This window comes from Ceratina calcarata, unplaced genomic scaffold, assembly GCF_001652005.2.
Source record: "Ceratina calcarata isolate Rehan_Ccalc_2016 unplaced genomic scaffold, ASM165200v1 scaffold517.2, whole genome shotgun sequence".
Lineage (NCBI taxonomy): Eukaryota > Metazoa > Arthropoda > Insecta > Hymenoptera > Apidae > Ceratina > Ceratina calcarata.
The window spans coordinates 698,775-717,623 of record NW_017176301.1 but is presented as its reverse complement, the minus strand read 5'-3'; the positions used below and the strand labels follow the sequence as shown (position 1 = coordinate 717,623).

Sequence of the window (18,849 nt, the reverse complement as noted above, 5' to 3'; positions counted from 1 at the left end):
TCCATCAGCTACTATTATTAATAGATTATTGATTTAAGACAGATTGTACACATAATTTGTTAAACAGAAATAATAAACATAAGGAAAAACTGAAAAAATGTGTACTTTCTTGGCAGAACAACCAGAAAGTTCATATGCCCATTACTAAGAGTATATTTGGCGACAGAGATAGGATTCTCTATTTAGGTACTTTTGCTGTATTGTGCTGCAAGTTTACATTGATTTCATGATTTTCCAGATTTTTAAGATAAATTAATACGATACAATACATGATACCATTTATTAATTGGACTAATTTTTTTGTTATGATCAGCGAATTTGTATACAAAATAGAAGATTTATAGTGGCCAGTTAAGAAAATTCATTTCAAATTGCAATTTTTTTTAACAAATAAGCATTGAAGCTTAGATTCACTTTTTATATTTCGTATACTTTTAGTTATGTTCTGATTATATTTATACTTCCACCACCCAGACTCAATATGAACCATTTGAAGTTATTCTTTACATAGAAGCCATGGAAAATTAATTACAGCTTGATCAAATATTCAATCAACGAGCACTGCCTTGTGGCAAGTGCATAGAAAACTTCTTTTAATCAACTACTGTTTCAACTATTGTAACAATCATTATAGGAAACACTCTATAAATTGTTCGGTCAACCACCACGTGAATCATATCATTTAGTTTAACTGTTGTACTCTGTGTTTAATAGTAATTGAATAGGAGACATTGTATCAGTTACTACTGCGACCATTACGTGAATCATTTATGTCAATCGAATAATTTTTGTCAGTTATAATTAACACTATAACATCGTTGAATTGCTAAAAAAATAGTGCAAACCGTTAACATGGGAAACATTAGCATACACGCAATTTTTCATTATCATCGAAGTCGTTACACGGAATAAATAGATATGAACTATGTAAAGTTATTCTTTATACATATAGGAGCCTCGGAAATGAATTATGATTTGAATGATCACTGCGTTTTATCAAATACGTAGAAACCTTCTTTTAGCGTCATCAGTACCATAACAACTATTATAACAACCATTATGGGAAACACTGTATCAATTACTGCATCAACTATTACGTGGATCATATCAATTATATGTATATTTAATTCGATACATTAAATGATCCACGTAGTAATTGATGAAATTAGTACTGTGTTAAGTATTGTAACAACCATTATAGGAAACGCCGTATCAATTACTGCATCGACTGTTACGCGAATCATTTATTATATCAATTATATCAATTAATTCGATACATTAAATGATCCACGTAGTAATTGATGAAATTGTTGGGTTGGCAACTAAGTGATTGCGGATTTTAAATAAGAAGTCTATCGACAAACTCCGCAATTATTTAGTTGCCAATCCAATAGTACTATATTAAGCATTGTAACAATTGTTATAGGCAATACTTCATCAATTACTACATCGACTATTACGTGAATCATTTAATGTATGAATTATATAATTCAGGTAGATACAATAAATGATATAAATTCCCAAGAGTAGACGCGCGCTTCCCTGAAACGAGAAAACGGTACGCAATCTTTTCGCGCTTAAACACCAATTAAAGTTCTCGAATCGTGTCCGTGCGGAAGATGCTTCGTCACGGGAATCAAGTTCCTTTGGAATTTCTATTTTACGCCAGAAGAAAACGATGACCAATGTCGAGAAAGAGAGGAAACCGTGCCTTTTCATTTCCCTTCAATTTCCGGCGACACGTTAGAAACTTTCTGTCTTCGATAATATCGCGAAATAGTAACTTCAGATCAGAAAACAATAACCTAACAAATATTCAGGCATCGAGGAAAAAAGAAAGATTTTTACAATACAAAGTTACACGTATGAACTTTCATACGTGTGTCATATAAAAGCTGTAAATAATTTTCTAAATAAAAGCAAGCTTCAATGGAATATTGGAATTATTTCAGTAGTCAACGTATTACAGTGTAGGTACAGTATCGTATAAAAGGATTGCCAGCGGGCACGAAGCTGACCGCTTTCATGCAAACACGACGGCTATTGATTTCTCGATCGCTAATAAAACTGGAAAAGTTCACAATTTCATTCAATATTTCAATGCCATTTCTCAATTTGTGTTATATGATATAGAAAAACATAGGATCAATTTTGTCTTACAAATTGGGAACGAGATGCTGTCTCTTACCAAATTCTCTTTGTCTCTTATATTCAATATTTGACTACTAGTTTTCTGCCTGTGTTAAACGAAATAGAAAAGGAAACAGTGGAATTCATCAATTTTATCTTAGAATTAGTGGGAACGAGAAGCTGTCTTACTTGACCGTTTATTAGCGACGTTAATTGACTCTCAACTTACCTGTAGGTAATAAAGGCAAAGACCAGGGCGACCAGGGACAGGCTTCCGCCTAGGACGACGATGAGGCTCAAAACGCCGTCTTGATCGAATGAGCTGGCGATTCCCGACGAAATTCCATTAGTCTGCCCGCCGTTCGATTGGGGAAACCCGTGGATCGCTCCTGTGTAAAGCGTCTCCATTTCCTTCCCTATTCTCGCATCTAGAATCGTCAGAAAACCGTTTATCGTTTCAATTTACTACAATTATAATAGCTGTTTAATTATTCATCAAGACGTCCAATTTCCTTAGGCAGGCGCTTTGTTAAAATATATACAAGCTTGTATAAAATAGTAGTATCCCCCCTCGCGAAATCGTCCGCACTTTATTGTCGTGTATGTATTATGTACATATAATCCAAAATGCACAGAACAGAAATATTTCATAAAAAAAAACCAAGTCGCTAAGTCATAAAATATTAAGGATATTGAGGATTCAGTAAATACATGTTATCATCCCGTTGAGTGGATGATATGAGGAAATATGCTGAAATTGACTTTTAGGTCTGAGTAACCTTTGTAAACGAAAACCAATACAATTCATCAAACTTGGAAAATATTGAGTAATACGTAGGGACACGTTATAACCCAGTAGCACGTGAATTTAGAAAAATCCACGAATTGATTTTTAAAGAGTTGGTTACGTAATATTTTGGAGCAAACATCTCTTGGATACCTAATCGCATTAAGATTGTATAAGTCCGTATCTAAGAAAACATTCAAATTTTAACAGTCACTAGATATTATATTAATAAAACACTGGAAAATTTTAGAAATTTTGCGAGGCTATTAAAAAAGTTATTAACTCTTGAACTCTTATATTAAATGGCAAAATATTGATTTTAATAATAAAAAGAATTTAGATGCAACAATGAGAGAATTTTATGTAATTGTTAATATATATTTTAAAGTTGAAATAATATCAACTTCGAAGATACTATTTAAAGGGTCAGGATAGTCACATCACTTTTCTAACATTTGTCAATAACATTTCGACATTTTGTGCTCTGTTTATCGATAACCAGGCAAACATGGTGTAAAATATGGGTTGACGGGACTATGCTTTTCGTCCTTATTATAAAAAGATTGGTGGATCGTCAGGTATCTCTTTGAGAAGAGAAGAGTTAAATCTAGCATGCTCTGGTTATGATTTAATCAAAATATGCTGATATTTACTAATATCAGCGCTAAAAAATAGGTGAAAAATCGTAGTTACAATGCCTTTTTTACATTCAAGAGAGATTGTTTTGAATGAAATCAGGACCAGAGCAGGCCAGATTTAACTTCCCTTTTCCCAAAAAGATCCCTGACGATCCAAAAACCTTCTCATACTAGAAGGAAAATTTAGTCAAGCTAAATAGTAGGTAGACAATAAAAAATAAACAATAGTAAGAATTAAGGACTTGTAGATCACATAAACAGTAGCAAGTAAGGTACAATCAAAAAGTACCAAAACCATACGTCAGAATACTAGAAATTATATGTTAAAAATTATCTGTGACTTAAAAAGAGCGTGACATAGCTTTTACAATTACAATCTTAAAGAAATATTGACAAAAAGACAAAATTGAAAATAAAATTTTCATTCTCTTTCGACTCAGTAATTATTCCTAATAATGTCGTTTGCTTTAAAATGATAAGAAAGCTGTTGCCCAAACTTCATTGCAAATACTTCAGTGGCTTTTCAAATTTTTGCTAACATATAAACAAACTTCCTCTTTATATAATAGTGGGTGCAAATGATCTATACTTCTATGCTACGAAATGATTTGAAGAACAGATAAAAGGAGAACACTTGGAAAGGTGATTTATTCGATAATTCGGTCTGAAATTCGCTCTATAATCTATCTACGCAGCATGAGGTTTGATTTATCGTTTCTATAGGAAGCTCGGGGGACGACGATTAAGATTTATAACCCTCGATATCGTTAGCTATAATAGCTACGTACTTTCTACGTAAAACGTGACATTAATCAAGATAATCGTTCGTTTGTACATTTTATTTCCAGATGTGGTGCTTCGGGTAACAAATAAACGTGTACGATGATGAAACGGGAAGAATTTGCGAGGAACTAGGCTAATATTCTCTACCGTCGAAGAAAATTTCATTTGCGATGGAGCCACGCATATTACAGAGGTAAATTGAGACAGACCTGGTAATTTTCTGTACAGAGGTGAATCAAAATGGCGCTCCACCAACCACAAATTACAAAAATTTGCAACAGGGAACGTTAATAGATACACGCAACCACTATTCACTCGAATGTCGCTTACTAAATTAAAACTATGTACGTTAATTTTCGTAGGAAACATTTAGGAACGAAGGGAGTGTGAACGAAAAATTCGTTGATGAACCTAAATAATTTGTGTTTGTAAAAATTGTCGAATGACAGGCGAAACTTTGTCCCCTCGTATGTTTTTCTGTCCAACACTGGAGCAGATTCGGCAGTCGTTAAGTGTGGTGACCTTATCGTTTCGGTTTCCAGTTCGATTCACGAGAGCGCTCGTTGCCGTTTACGAATAAACTTCCCGATACCATCGATGCAGAATTTTTTTTCCTTCCCACCTTATGTCCACTGTTGCAAGCCAATTCGCGATTTAAAACACCTTGTTTCAAATAATCGACGACTTTGGTAAACACGTAATCGCGAGGAAGTTAAGAAACTATTGCTTTCTATTCTAATTGAAAGCAAAATGGATAAAACGACTATTGTTTTAATCACTTGAATTTGACTTGATTAATACTATCTTCTTTTGATTTACAGTTGTACTTGCTGGTATCGCATCTCTGGTCGGTATTCAGAATCGTTGCTTATTTTTAAGATCGTTTTAAGCATTTATTATCTTTGTCTATCTCATATTTCCAATCCCTGTCTTGTACGGGACTTAAGCAAATGCTTAAAACAATTAATTAATATATTAATACATATACAATATTTAAATATAAGTAACGACTCTGAATACCGGCCTATAGTTAAATTTCAGACTTGAAACGAACGAATGAATTGTATAAAAGAAACGATCTTACCTTATGTCGAGTTAGATGATTCGACGGGAAGATTCAAAGGGATGCCGATTCCGAGTTCCATAGATTTTACATATTTCTTGAACGAACCACGTGCCGGCGAACACGTGCAAAATCGAATCGTGTGACTTCGCGTGTTAACAATCGCCCTTAAAGAAAACGAGAGTCCGAACAGGGCGGCTATCGCGTGCACGATATCCTTCACGAAAGTGTCTGTCAGACTATACTCTTTTTCATTCGCGAATTTCGATACACACGATTTATCTTTACTTCCAATCTCGCACACGCGATCTCGTTACACTATCAAAACACCTTTGTAACTTTCAACCGTTTCTTTCTCCCCCTCCTCTATTTTCCGTACAATAAACAGAAACCACGCTTCGATTATTTTATTCAATTACCGAAACGCGATGATACTTCGAAAACTTTTAACAATTAACCGATATTCAATTTTCGATAGGAAACAGTGACGAGTATTTGAAAACGCTCATTAACGATGTTAATTTCTATTCTTTTTATATACTAACCCGTGCAAAGATAGTAGGTTTCGTTAAGCATCTTTCTATACTTCTATCCCGTTTCTTGTCATGCGAGGTGGTTTGCAAACATGATGGTGATGGAAGTAGAAATCGTAGACTACATTAGTTTATCGCGATGCGATCATCGGTACTCGTACGCGATCGTATAACAGAAAAGTCGGAAGGGACGAAATACGTTCAACCTCCTCGAATGATGACGGCGAACTGCTGTGGAAATTGTTCGCGCTCAACTCGCTTGCGCATCACCGCCGCGCATATATACTCAATGTGCTAAACCAGGGATTCCCAAAGTACGGTCCGCGATATCAGATCATCTAGGAATGTCAAATTTTCTTCAAGAAAACAATAAATATTTCTTTTTTCACAAAAGAAACAATAAATAAAATTCAACTAAATAGAATTTCGATTATTACAAGAACAACTTGAAATTGGAAACTTATCTCATTTTGAATCGAATAGAATATTAGTAACCGAGAATGCTGAAGCATCAGCTATGTATTATTCAGTAGTTACAATATTATAAAATTATACAGAATTTGTTAGAAGAATTTGATAAACGTTTTAATGATTTTAAGAATCATGAAGACGAATTTATTTTATTTTCTGATTAATTTTCTTACAATCCAAATTGTTTCCGAAAATATGCAATTTGAACTGATCAAACTACAGAAGGATATCGAGGCCAGAACTTATTCTTATCAATTTTTCTAAAGCTGAAAAGAGTCTTGATTAATTCTTCCTAAAGAATTTTCCAAACTTGCAGAAACATACTTAACGTATGGTTTCATTATCTGGAAGGACTTATAAAAAAGGTTTTGTCAATCATGAGTATTAATAGGTCTAAATTGAGATAAGAAATGAAGTGTTACGAATACATTCAACCAACTTACAATTAGAACAAAGGCTTAATGATATTATTAAAAGGAAATAACTACACAGTCACGCATTTCAGATTATTAATTTTTTCTTTTTGTATTTGGAATAAATTGTCTCTGATTACTTAGTTTTTAAATATTCTAATAAAACGTTTGTAGTAGAAAGTAATTGTTGTAATAAATAAAAAATGATTATATTATAAAATTAATGTAAATGTTTCCTTTATATCTAACTTATTATCGATTTGAACATATTTTTCCATAACACTTCTTTGGCCCGTCAAACATTCTGGAATTGACAATTTTGCACATTTAGATAAAACTTTGGGAACCTCTGTACTAAACAATTAGTAGGGAAATGTACTTCATCATGGAAGGTATATGTATTTTACACAATATAAATACATATAGCAATGTTGTTTTAATTGAACAAACTCGACTTTCGACGTGGCGAGGAATGAAGGTGAAATATTTGAGGCGATTAAAAAACAAATGTTTCTTTATTTTACGTTTCATACATTTGTCAAAGATTAGAATTTTATCGATTATAAAATATGCGATCAATGGAATAAAATGCAACAATTAACACCCGACATAGGAAACATGAATTAATTGTAAGTCTAAAAATAGATAAACGTTCAGGTGCACAGATTCATACAATGTTTAAACGATACTTCGTCCATAAAAATTTTCTATATCAATTCACAGTTCGGTTGCAGCAACAATTGGCAAAGTCACTGCGCTCAACCCGCGTCCTTTCCATCGTTAAATTAATTAATGTACAATAATTTACAGTTCTATGTGCATCGAACTTCTGGAATTTATACAGTAAGTGAAAAATACCAGATGGAGAGCATCAATGTCTAGAGTTGCAAAATTCTATTTCGCTGTACGTTTCAGCTATCCAGCCAAGTAGGAATTTTACTTTCTCAGTTGTCATGTCCGACGCTTTAAAATCTGTTATCACTTCTGTCAAACATTTTGACAAATGCCTTAAAGTGGGCTGTGAAAAGTCAAATGATTTACACATCGAATAAGCTATAATTTCAACGAATATGATAAAAATATTTACCACAGGCCAGTTTTGCCTGAACAAAGCTACACACTGGTCGCTAAGACTGTTGACATCTAAAACGTCTTTCTCGATCAGTTTTTTAATAAACTTTCCGAACATCGGCCAGATCTCTGCTTTCTCTGGTTGAGCTAAGAGCATAATGTTTCTAGAACTGAATATTCTATGTATAGGCGAGTCTGATTCCAGAGCTTTACAGCGACTCATCGCCCATACCTTTATAAATTTCTCTTGTACTTTTACAGTGAACAAATCACTTCGATAAGCAACTATAAATACAAGACCAATTAACAAATGTCATAACGTATCAAATAACTAAAGTAATTGAACATTAATTCTTTTACCTAAAAATAAAGCAAGATCTGTGCTAAGAGAGTACAAAATTCTTTCCACTCCCACTACTAAATCTGCTCTTTCGTTTAAAGTCTGATATAAATTATCTAACGTCGTCGAAACAGTTGTTAACGTCAAAGATTCATCACCACTCTCAAGTAGATCCCATATGAGCTCCTATAAAAATGATAACAAATAATAATAAATATCCAAGATTTCTTTGAGTCGTTTGGTTTATTCGAGTAATTCAATTTTTTCGAGTTCGTGGATTGGGTCGGAAGCAGAGCCTCAGTTCGGTTCGATCGTCGAACTACCCGAAAGTTCGAGCATTTCGATACTTTTACATCGGATCAAATAATTACCCTCAAATTGTCGGTAGTAGTAGTCGGGCTAAGAGCATTTTGATTATGCTTCCTTTCTTGGATAGGCTGCAGTGGTGTGTTGTTCTTTAGGAACCTGTTTAACTCAAGTTCCATATCTTTTATAAACAGTGACCCACCTACGATGTGGGATTGTATCCACTGGTGTATTCGCTCCGTGGCTAATCTCGTTGCAATTTTAACACACATTTCTTTAACAGACGGTAAAGAGTCTTCCGCTAGAAGCGCTTCTATCGATTGGGTCACTCGCAATTCGCAAATTGTCGGTATGCACGTCTCGCATTGATCTTTCAATTCCTTAGATATATTCGTGGCTGCAGCGTTCATGTCGTTCACCACAGATGCCTAAATATAATCAATATGAATATAATATTTTCTATCATGTACTTTCACTGCGGATCTTTAGGTAAAATAAAACATTTATTGTATCAGTTTAGTTTTTGTTAAAGTTTTGTTACACATTGAAATATCCATTCAGTCTTCGATACTCTAAATTGTCTTATAAATTACACGTGACATTTGTCATTCAATTTTCTTGTAATTGCATAAAATCCACAGTCTGTACAATTATTTTATATGATCGTGAGTTGTGCAAAAATTTACCTTGAAATTCGTCGTATTGATGAACAATTGTTCCTCGAGTGATTGCTCCTGTTTCCTTTTCAGAATCTTTCGAAAATTGTTCAAGTTCGTCTCCCTAGAAGTCATCAGGAGGGTGTTGCATATATGCTTCACGCAGGTGGACGCAACCCTCTCCGACACGAAATCAACTGTCTTTTGCGTCGACGCTGGTTGCCCGTGAAAGAATGCTTCTTCCAATTGCAACTATTGAAATCATAAGAATTTGAATACCTCACTCGAAACGAACTTTTATTGGACTTACCTCTAAATGTTTTATTCCAGCACTTTTCGTAGATTTAAGCTGACTAGTTACTGGTTTAATGTGTTTGTTCGGGTTGTAATTATTGAAATTCGTATTAGGGTTCGATACGGAAACGCTCGCTTCGATTGTCGGGCAACATATACGCAACGTTTTTTCGTTAATTATATCCAATTTGTCCAAGTTGCATTTAGACAAATTAACGGACACTGTGGGTTCTCCTGTTAGCATCATTTTCTGTATATGAGTTTTGTCGAGCTGTTTCAAACTTCGAAATTCTCTAACTTTGTACATCTTTTGCCAAGTAGAATACAAATCCTTCGGGAAATTCGGTAATTCGAACAGCCAGTTCAACGTGGACTTAAGCAAAATCGCTGTCTGCTGGGAAAGGAAAGTGTCCGATGCCGAGAAATCGGAATGGTTCACAGCTTTATAAATATAATATAACAATTCCAACGTTTGCTTGTAATACGGCAATCGAAGCGACACGGTGTCCATCATAGCTAGATATTCCGATATCCAAGGTATGGTCAATGATAATTTACCTAATGCTATTGCATCGTGAAGACAGAGTTGCATGTTTATAGACGGTAAAACCTAAAGAGTATAACATTCGAAAAAACGGTAAAAGAAATCGATAAAACACGAAAATGATAATACTTACTTTACTTCTTACTTCGACTTGAGTCGCTACTAATTCCTTAAAATTATTCGACTCTGATCTGTATGGTAGTGCTACGAGGAGCCCTAGCATTTTTGCAAGAAGTCTTAAACTGGATAAGCAAGTGATGAAATTTTGTTGCGTTTGCTCATCTACCGTAGTTTCTATAAAAACGGGAACAACGTTATTGGAAATGGATTAGTTATTATTAAACAGCGGACTTCATGCATTTATATGAAAACGAAATGTGTAAAAATTTCATTCTACGACATAAAAATATTATTTTGCAATATGCTCTACGTGATTTTTCTAGGTTTTCATGCCAAAAACAAATCCGAAGCAGAATAGCAGTTTTTCTAAAAACGCATGATTTTGAAGAAAATGAGGTATTACATGAAAAAGTTCATTTTAAATCAACAAATAAAGGTGACTTTCCACAGTATATCCATATAAATTACTTTTTGTTTTCAAACTTTTTAATAGTTGTAAATAATTGTTCAAGTTTGAAGAAGAGTTGAGGCGAGTGCTTTACACGTTCTGTTATTGTATTTATATGAAAATCCGTTTATGTAACAGAAATTTGCTATACAGTATTAAATTCTACTGACATTTTTGATAAAAAAAAAACATGTAAGATTCATTTTTCGCGGAAATCATGCATTTTTACAAAAATTACTATTCTTCGGAATAATGATAGAACAATTCGGCTTACGAATTAGCTTTTGGCATGAAAAACTCTATAAAAATCATATAGTGAACATTGCAAAAAATGTTTGAGTGTTACGTGTAATGTACAAAACTATACAGAATATCAAAAGCTATTGATTGAATGATAAAATCTGAACCATATCTCTTCAAAGGATACTATAAACGCTTTATTCTGCATAAATATCCACTGTCTATTGCATATATTGACAGATGCAAATAATACCTGAATCCTCGATCTCGCTGTTATTGAACTGAGTGTCATTTAACTCTATTATCTCGTAAATCAAACAGTTTTCTAAATGCACGTAAAAAATTGGATTAAACGCAAATAAAATGAAGTCTTTAAAGAACTCTTGAACCCCTGGGAAAGTTGGCCCAGTGATTTGATTTTTGGAAGGCTGTGGGGTCACCAGCCTCTCCTGTAATTGATTCAACTTTTTAGGATTTACTTGTCTCAAAGCTTGCAATATATCTTCGTCATCTTCTACTTCCGCCTAGAACACACAAAACTATTCGATTAAACAAGTCTACGATTAATTAACATAATTTTATTATCCAGACGTACATGCTGTCTATTCTGTATACACGAGATTAGGAGCTGCGATTTGAACAATCTTGCAAAGTGATAGTAATTTATAGCGTCATTATGCAAGGTCAACATGGATCTTATCTTGCTCCCCAGAGCAATCTGAAACGTCCACCCAGGCACTGAGTGGTTCTCCTCCCATATTCGGAATATTTTGTAGAACGTGTCTCGTTGATTTTTAAATGATTGGAAAGCGATCGCGGATGGGAAATTCTCCCGATTATCTGTGTCTATTTGAAAGCACACATTTAATTCACCCATTGTACATCTGCATCAGAAAAATACATATTGAAAATCAAAATTCATTCTTATTTATATACAACATACAATTGACTCTTCTATTGGTTTTTAAATTACATTCGAATTTCGAACACAAATGAAATGATATCAAAATGAAGTATAATTGCATGACAAGAGAAACGATTCAATAAAATATACAAAATTATTATGCTTAAATACAAGCAATATATTTTATTTACTACAAACGGAAAACGTAGCTTATGGTAATACTTCATTCAACGAAGGTACAGTGACTGATAGGATAAAAGGAGAGCAATTTAAATAGATATACTACTGTCTGGCATTTTAAGAATATATTTCTCTAATAAACTTTGCGGACGTACTCGTTTAGTTAAATTCCCAAGTACATGACATGAATGTCGGTCAATCTTCAATTCTATGGTTATGTTTATAACCGCGATGGTTGAATATTTTACGAGAACAATTAAGCCTCGCACAATGCCGATTCGCACGTAACCGATGTTTCGATCAGGAAGTATGCGAGATATATATATATATATATAAAATTATATTTCTAATATGGTACACGTATACACAATGCTGCAACACTTGACCGACTGTGACTGTTTACGATTCTCACCACTGGCCGCGATCTCGACTAATTGAATGGCATCCATTTTACTTTTCAGAATTCCATCTAAAGGCATGCATTCCATTTTGGAAGATAATCGAACGAAGGATGTAAATAAAAATTCGTTTTATTCGAAAAATAGACATGACAATTTCGTACAAAGAAGAACATAAGTTATTTTTTAATAGAATATAATGTGTACTTATTAAAATTACTGAGCGGGCAATAACGCATATACTACTATTTACTTAATGTACTTTTACGTTTTATTCTTCTTGCTAGAGAGTGCTTAGAAAATTATTTACGAGATGTAACGAGAGGGTAGCTAGCGGTGGAAGCGATACCACAGTGATTTTCTCTGTTCCTGGCCATTTTTATGTATCCCTTATCGCCCCACGTTTCACCCCAGCTGTTCTTTACCAACCAGTAGTCGGTACCGTCGTCGTCGGTTCCATAACCTACCACTAACACTCCGTGGTCCAATTGATCGCTACTACATTCGGGTTCATAGTAGACGCCTACAATTTTGTATAATATTTAGCAGGAAGTTCGTGTAATCAAAAATTAGACTCAAATCGTACAAACAAACCTTCAGAGTAAAATTGGAATGATTGGTGGGAAGCATCAATAGCAACAGAGATTGGTCCAATTGTGGCAACTGCTGCTTTCAGTTTGCCTTCATCTCCTTCGGGAATGTCTACGAAACCAACGTCGGAAGCTCCGCTGTACTTTGGGTTATATCTGTAGAAAACAAAATTATTTTAGTACTGGAGGAGATAGAGTCCAATAGCGGTACAATAAGGCAGACCGTCAATATTATCCATAAAATTAGACAAAAATATAGGTTTAAGGGATTACACTTTTCGTCCTTATATAATAAAAATTTTTGGGTAGGAAGGTCCCCCCTTCCCCTTTGGAAAGAGGAAAGTTAACTCTGGCGTGCTCTGGACACGATGTAATCCACAAATGTTCATAGTTAGCAATATACAGCGAAGTTGCAATGCCTTTGTTTATAAGAAATTTTATACCTAAAAGAGATTATTCTGAATCAAATCAAAACCATAGCACGCCAGGTTGAATGTTCCTCTTTTCAAAGAGGTTCCTGATAACCCACAAGTCTTCTCATACAAGGACGAAAAGCGTAGTCCTGCAAACTCATATTTTGCACTATTCTTGTCTGCTTATTGACAAAACAGCAAAAAACATCAAAATTTGACTGACAAATGTTAGCAAAGCCACGTGACTACCCTAGTCCCGTTAGGATCTTATCGATAATGAAATTAACAAACTGATTTTGTTCAAATTTAGTATTCGGCTAGGTAGATAAAGCTTTTAAAAAAAGTAGTTAAAATTTTAAAGATTGAGGGTACTTACAAAAGAAGTTATCAAAAGATTTCGTTTCTACGTATTTTACATTGCGTCTTACGAAAAACTACCATTATTCACTAGTGTGAAGCATTTGACAATCAAACATTGTTATATATAAGAATTTTGTTAATAGAAGTCAGATATCTATTGATAACAGCTTATTTAAAAATAATTTTTCAACAGTGTAAGAGTCAAAATAAATTAATTATATAAATACAGCAACGAACGTGCTGTTTATTATAAACCATCGTATAAAATATGTAAAAATAACATTTTTAGTAATTTTTTTCTTAGATACCCTTAGTCTACAAACACTTGAAAACGTCCTTTTAAAAATTTTACCTAGCAGTAGACCGAATTTTATCAGAATCTGATTGATAATTCTATTATCGATAGAACTCCCTTAAACACATTCTATTCAAAGCAGACGTGTCGAAATGCTTACCTGCACTCGTCGTTTACGGCTTCATAAGAATATGTACCCTCTGTATCGATACCATGGTTGTCCCTGATGTATTGGAACGCTTGATCCATCATTCCTCCACTGCATCCATTGTTCCCGTATTTTCCAGAGCAATCCACCAAATTTTGTTCGCTCAAGGAAACTAGAACTCCTGTTCGTCGGAAATGTTGTCCTTCCAGAGACCCAGTCTATAATAACGATTAAAATACTAAATTTAATGGCATGACTCTTCAAACAAGTACAGTCACTCCCATTAATATTCGGAGACACTTCAAACCTGAGTAACTTTTCTAAAATTAGCTTCAATTTAATAATCAAAGTAATCTCTGATTCCCAAAAATTGAATTTTGAAATTAAATAAAAAATTAATTTACACCGATATCACTGAGCAAGAAGTTGCAGATATGTAAGTCTAATGTTTTAAACCCAAAAACTTAATTGCCAGCAGTAATCCAGACCTCTTAACATTCCAAAGGAAATGAAGTTTGACTCAATATTTAAAAAGCTAAATTTTAAAAAGCTATTCTATTTCATAACGTGCCTGAATATTAGTAAAAATCATTGTAAATCGAAGATTATCAGTTGAAACTTACTGCAGAGAATGCCCAGCAAGATCCACAGTGACCCTGATCCTTGACCGGTGTTACGAGGCCGTGTTTTCTCCAATCTACGGTTGCTGGTAGTTCCACATTAGCTGGTTCAATAAATGCGGCACCGATCAGAGGCCTTGCAGATCTCGATAGGGTATTTATGGATTTGTTGAACCCATTCAAAGTATTGACAAATTCGTGGTGAAGCTAAAAACAAGATTACAACAATATATCCTAAAAGAACACAACATGAAATAAAGTAAATTGTACACGTCACTTACCATGTCTCCATACTTGTTCATTTTCAATTTGTACGGTACTTTATTTATTTCATAGTTGGCATTGTGTTTAGCTATCTTATGTTTATTGTCCATGTATATCTTCATTCGGAACCTTTCCTCGACATCAGATTTATAGGATTTACCATGTTGCATCTAAAAATTCAATTTCTTTATACAAACAAGAATTCGCATAAACTTCTTACCTAAAACTACTTATGTTAATATACAATGAGAATCAATATCATGTATACATAAAAGTACAACTAGTATCTTGTTGAAGCAACTTGCTAGCAGTTCTTCTTGCAGTAAAATACAGTTTAACTAGAAAATTACCTTAAAGGTTGTCCATTCTTGATTAACCAATTCAAAGAAAGACACAGATTGGACTGTAGCAACTACTGCCACAATCAAAAGCAACAACACCCTCATGATTTTTCGATTTTATATCTGAAAATATTTGTACAGATTAATTTTCTCCTCGATGAAATCTATTAAAACCTAAAATATTATATCAACATAATAATCCGATTAGCATTAATTTATTTGTGAATTGTATCAGTAGAACAATTAAACATGATTAAACAGCTGAATAAAAGTTTCTTGATAGAACCTATCAAGATCTAAGTATCTTATCAAATTATTGTATCAGTCACAGAATAAACCTATCAGCATTAATTTATCTACGAGTTTCAACAATAATACACTTAAACAGTTGAATAAAATCTTCTTGATAAAACCTAATATACTTCACTGCATCAACAACGTAATAACCCGATTAGCATTAATTTATTTGCTAATTGCAAATAATAAAGATAAACAACAAAATAAAAACAAATAGAATTAGGAAACTTAATACAAATCGAGTGACATGTTTGAATTACGCAGTTTCCTAGTTTACGTCATTTCGATAATCATGCCGAATAAGAAACTTTTTCGTAACATACGATTTATTAAATTACGTAAATACCATCTCCAACAAGAAATAAATGAAGATCGCATCGCCTAATATATTTACAGTTTATTATTACGCGAGAGGCAAAATGTATTATTCTACAACATGGAAAACGTTAAGTCATATTTATCATTCATGACAGTCTTTTGTTCACATACGTTGCATTCCACACAAAGAAACGGTCAAGGCAAATTATTAATGTCTTGCATTGAACATGTTTGTGTGTATCATTTTTCGATAAGAAAATGTTGAAATTACTTTTATCAATAAAGAGAACAAAGAAAATATTTCCAACGATCCATGAAACTGCATTTCCTCAAATGATATAAACTTTGCTATTCGAACAAAATACGAAGTAAAATCTTTGGAAAGGAGAATAAAACGAAACTCATTATTAAAAAGTGATATTGTGTATCATTCTTTGTGTGTCATTGTTTTAAGCGATTCTTTGTTGTCCATATCGATTCGATGGAAACTATATTTTAACGACAGCTTGGAATTACGTACCAACCAAATATAGAAATTAATTGATGAGAATAATTGCAAACGAGTGGACATCCGCTGCGTCTCTCCAGCTACTCCCGTCTACTCTGGATGAACTAATATAACAAACTGCCGCTCTCTCTTTTCTATATTCTTTACCCTCTCGTCCCTTCCCCACGACTACGTGATTCATCGTTCGAGCTTCTATTGTTTCCAGCGTTCTCAACTTCCTAGTATTTTGTTACAATATATTTGAAAAAGAAACAGACGTTAAAAATTTATTACATGTTAATCATCTACAGCTACGATTTATAATTACAGTTACATCCTTAAAATATTCGTGGTAAAACATATAGTAATCAACGTAATTAAGTTATAATAAGTATCCTTGAATTATTTCGTAGCATATAATTATAAACGTGTCATTTATTTTCATAATATATATATTTTCAGATTTTCCAAGTCATAATTGATATGATCTACAAACTTATTTCGTTTGAAATCTCACATGTTTTATATTTCTTTTTTGTCTCATGGATTAATAATTATTTCCCTAACGATGAAATTCTACGAACTATTTTTAATAATGACTGCACGTGTTCCTTGTTTGATAGAACTGACAATAAAACCGTAAATTAAAACTAGATAATTATTGATGGAAGACTAGTGGAACGAAAGAATATCATAAGCAATGTATATAATATATTTATTATCTATTCACGTGAGTTTCTGCATCATTTATTCCAGCTACTCTGAACAAATCACTTTGAATACGATCTGTCATCATTCACATATATTATGACGAGTGTCATATGATTCTGATAAGAGTATAGCAACCCACATTCCAGATAACGCATGTGATCTACTTTATCGCAAACGATGCTTACGCATTCTTTAAATTGTATCTTACACTGCATAATCTACTACGATATACTATTTGAACTGTAAATATGTCCTCGTGACCTGTGAAAAGAAAGACTACGAAATCTTGAAACGATCGGACTTTGAATTTTCATCGGAATGTTAAATAGAAAAGTTCTCCAAATGAAGACATAAATAACTGCCTATCCTGCAGTTGCAAGTAGACCATTAAACATATATTTGCTGAATGCTCACAATATGCAACTGTAAGACCAATTGGACTTGACTGGCTACAACTGGTCTACATTAGTGTAGTTCAATATCTCCAGATCAGTCAGAGAAAATTTACTGAGGCCTGTACACTGCACGAGATTCTTAAAGTTCCTCCAAGCAATTAACTTACTCCATCGAATATAAAGAGAGTGTTTTAATAATGCACACAACTTAAGTCCGGAATTCGATGATCGCTAATATTACATAATGATTCTAGCAACTAGCAAACGCGAGATAACAACAATTTTTCAACGCAAAACATTCATATCTTTCATTGCCACGTGTCAGTATGGATACATATATAATTTATTATTTAAATAACCGCAGTAGCTCGCTCCGTACCTCGTACTCGTACCGCCCAAATCCGTTCTAGTATCACACCGTTCACAGATCCTCCTACAGTGTCTTTGAAAATTTGAGAACGTAACATATATTTGAATCGGTGCGAACTTTAATCGAACAAAATGAGCTCGAAAATAGGAGAATCGCTTGATTTATCAAAAAAAATGAAAGAGATTTTGGAATGGAGACACGCGAGAAGAAAACAATTGCGACATGAATATCTGAAGGAAACACTTAATCCTATGAAACAGACGATGCCCGTACGTATGAAGTTCCCTAACCTTATATGACTTTACAGATAATCTTCGAATTGATATTTAAACAAAAAGAACGTTATTTAACTGAAAATAAACTCTTAACTATGTAATTTGATCTTACATTCTGTAAATAATCACGCGCTTTATTATCAATTTCGTATAAGTTGAAATTACATAAGAGTGTTTGTCCTTTACAAAGTAGATGTAAGCAATATTTTGTGTTTATTGATGTAACCTAATGTATGAATTGTGTAGGTTGAAACTTCTATGGAACGTTTTGCTATGCTGAGACTTCGTCACGAGTATGTCACAAAAATGACAGCAAGACATCATTTAACCGTAGGTTTTATATTTTTTGGAGTACTAATTGGCTCTTCTGAATTTTTGATAGCACATCGGGTAAGTTATTAACCATAACTGTTGACGATATACCATGGACGATTACTTTGAAAAGATGATAATTTAATTTATAGGCAGAAAGAGAAAAGACGTTTCGTAGTGGTGTGATAAAATATGCTGATAGAGAACCGAAATTTCATTAGAGGTACCTTTACAGTAGCATATTTGTCAGTACGTAAATACATGTATATACATTATCTATTGTCTATTATAACACAATAAATCAGTTGAACTAAAAAATGTATTTTACAAGTTA

At 33.5% G+C, this 18,849-nt stretch overlaps 4 protein-coding genes across 4 annotated transcripts in view; 1 reads left to right on the top strand and 3 right to left on the bottom strand.

Annotated features, from left to right (window-relative positions):
* LOC108628321 (adhesion G protein-coupled receptor L4-like) overlaps positions 1–6,152 on the bottom strand; it is a 74,128-nt gene extending 67,976 nt beyond the window's left edge. Inside the window, exons 1-3 of the mRNA XM_018030147.2 lie at positions 5,947–6,152; positions 5,423–5,767; positions 2,360–2,558 (exon numbers count right to left, since the gene is read on the bottom strand). Coding sequence (XP_017885636.1) covers positions 2,360–2,538 — 179 coding nt within the window. The 5' untranslated portion in view covers positions 2,539–2,558; positions 5,423–5,767; positions 5,947–6,152. The remainder of the gene's footprint in view (positions 1–2,359; positions 2,559–5,422; positions 5,768–5,946) is intronic.
* Positions 6,153–7,320: 1,168 nt separating this feature from the next.
* On the bottom strand, positions 7,321–12,403 carry dlt (codanin-1 like protein dlt). The gene is made up of 10 exons (XM_018030190.2): positions 12,077–12,403; positions 11,433–11,721; positions 11,091–11,361; positions 10,163–10,323; positions 9,502–10,095; positions 9,222–9,443; positions 8,601–8,963; positions 8,250–8,415; positions 7,906–8,174; positions 7,321–7,836 (listed from the first exon to the last, which is right to left on the bottom strand). Exons 2-10 carry the CDS (start codon positions 11,712–11,714, stop codon positions 7,690–7,692), a joined length of 2,475 nt encoding a protein of 824 aa, XP_017885679.1. The 5' UTR covers positions 11,715–11,721; positions 12,077–12,403; the 3' UTR covers positions 7,321–7,689.
* A 164-nt stretch (positions 12,404–12,567) lies between these two features.
* On the bottom strand, positions 12,568–16,598 carry CtsL1 (cathepsin L). Its single transcript, XM_018030188.2, has 7 exons — positions 16,486–16,598; positions 15,360–15,473; positions 15,027–15,179; positions 14,749–14,952; positions 14,138–14,343; positions 12,914–13,065; positions 12,568–12,842 (listed from the first exon to the last, which is right to left on the bottom strand). The coding sequence occupies exons 2-7, from the start codon at positions 15,453–15,455 to the stop codon at positions 12,622–12,624; spliced, it is 1,032 nt and encodes a 343-aa protein (XP_017885677.1). The 5' UTR covers positions 15,456–15,473; positions 16,486–16,598; the 3' UTR covers positions 12,568–12,621.
* Positions 16,599–17,926: 1,328 nt separating this feature from the next.
* ND-B15 (NADH dehydrogenase (ubiquinone) B15 subunit) lies at positions 17,927–18,849 on the top strand. The gene is made up of 3 exons (XM_026816461.1): positions 17,927–18,197; positions 18,450–18,593; positions 18,668–18,849. The coding sequence occupies exons 1-3, from the start codon at positions 18,060–18,062 to the stop codon at positions 18,734–18,736; spliced, it is 351 nt and encodes a 116-aa protein (XP_026672262.1). The 5' UTR covers positions 17,927–18,059; the 3' UTR covers positions 18,737–18,849.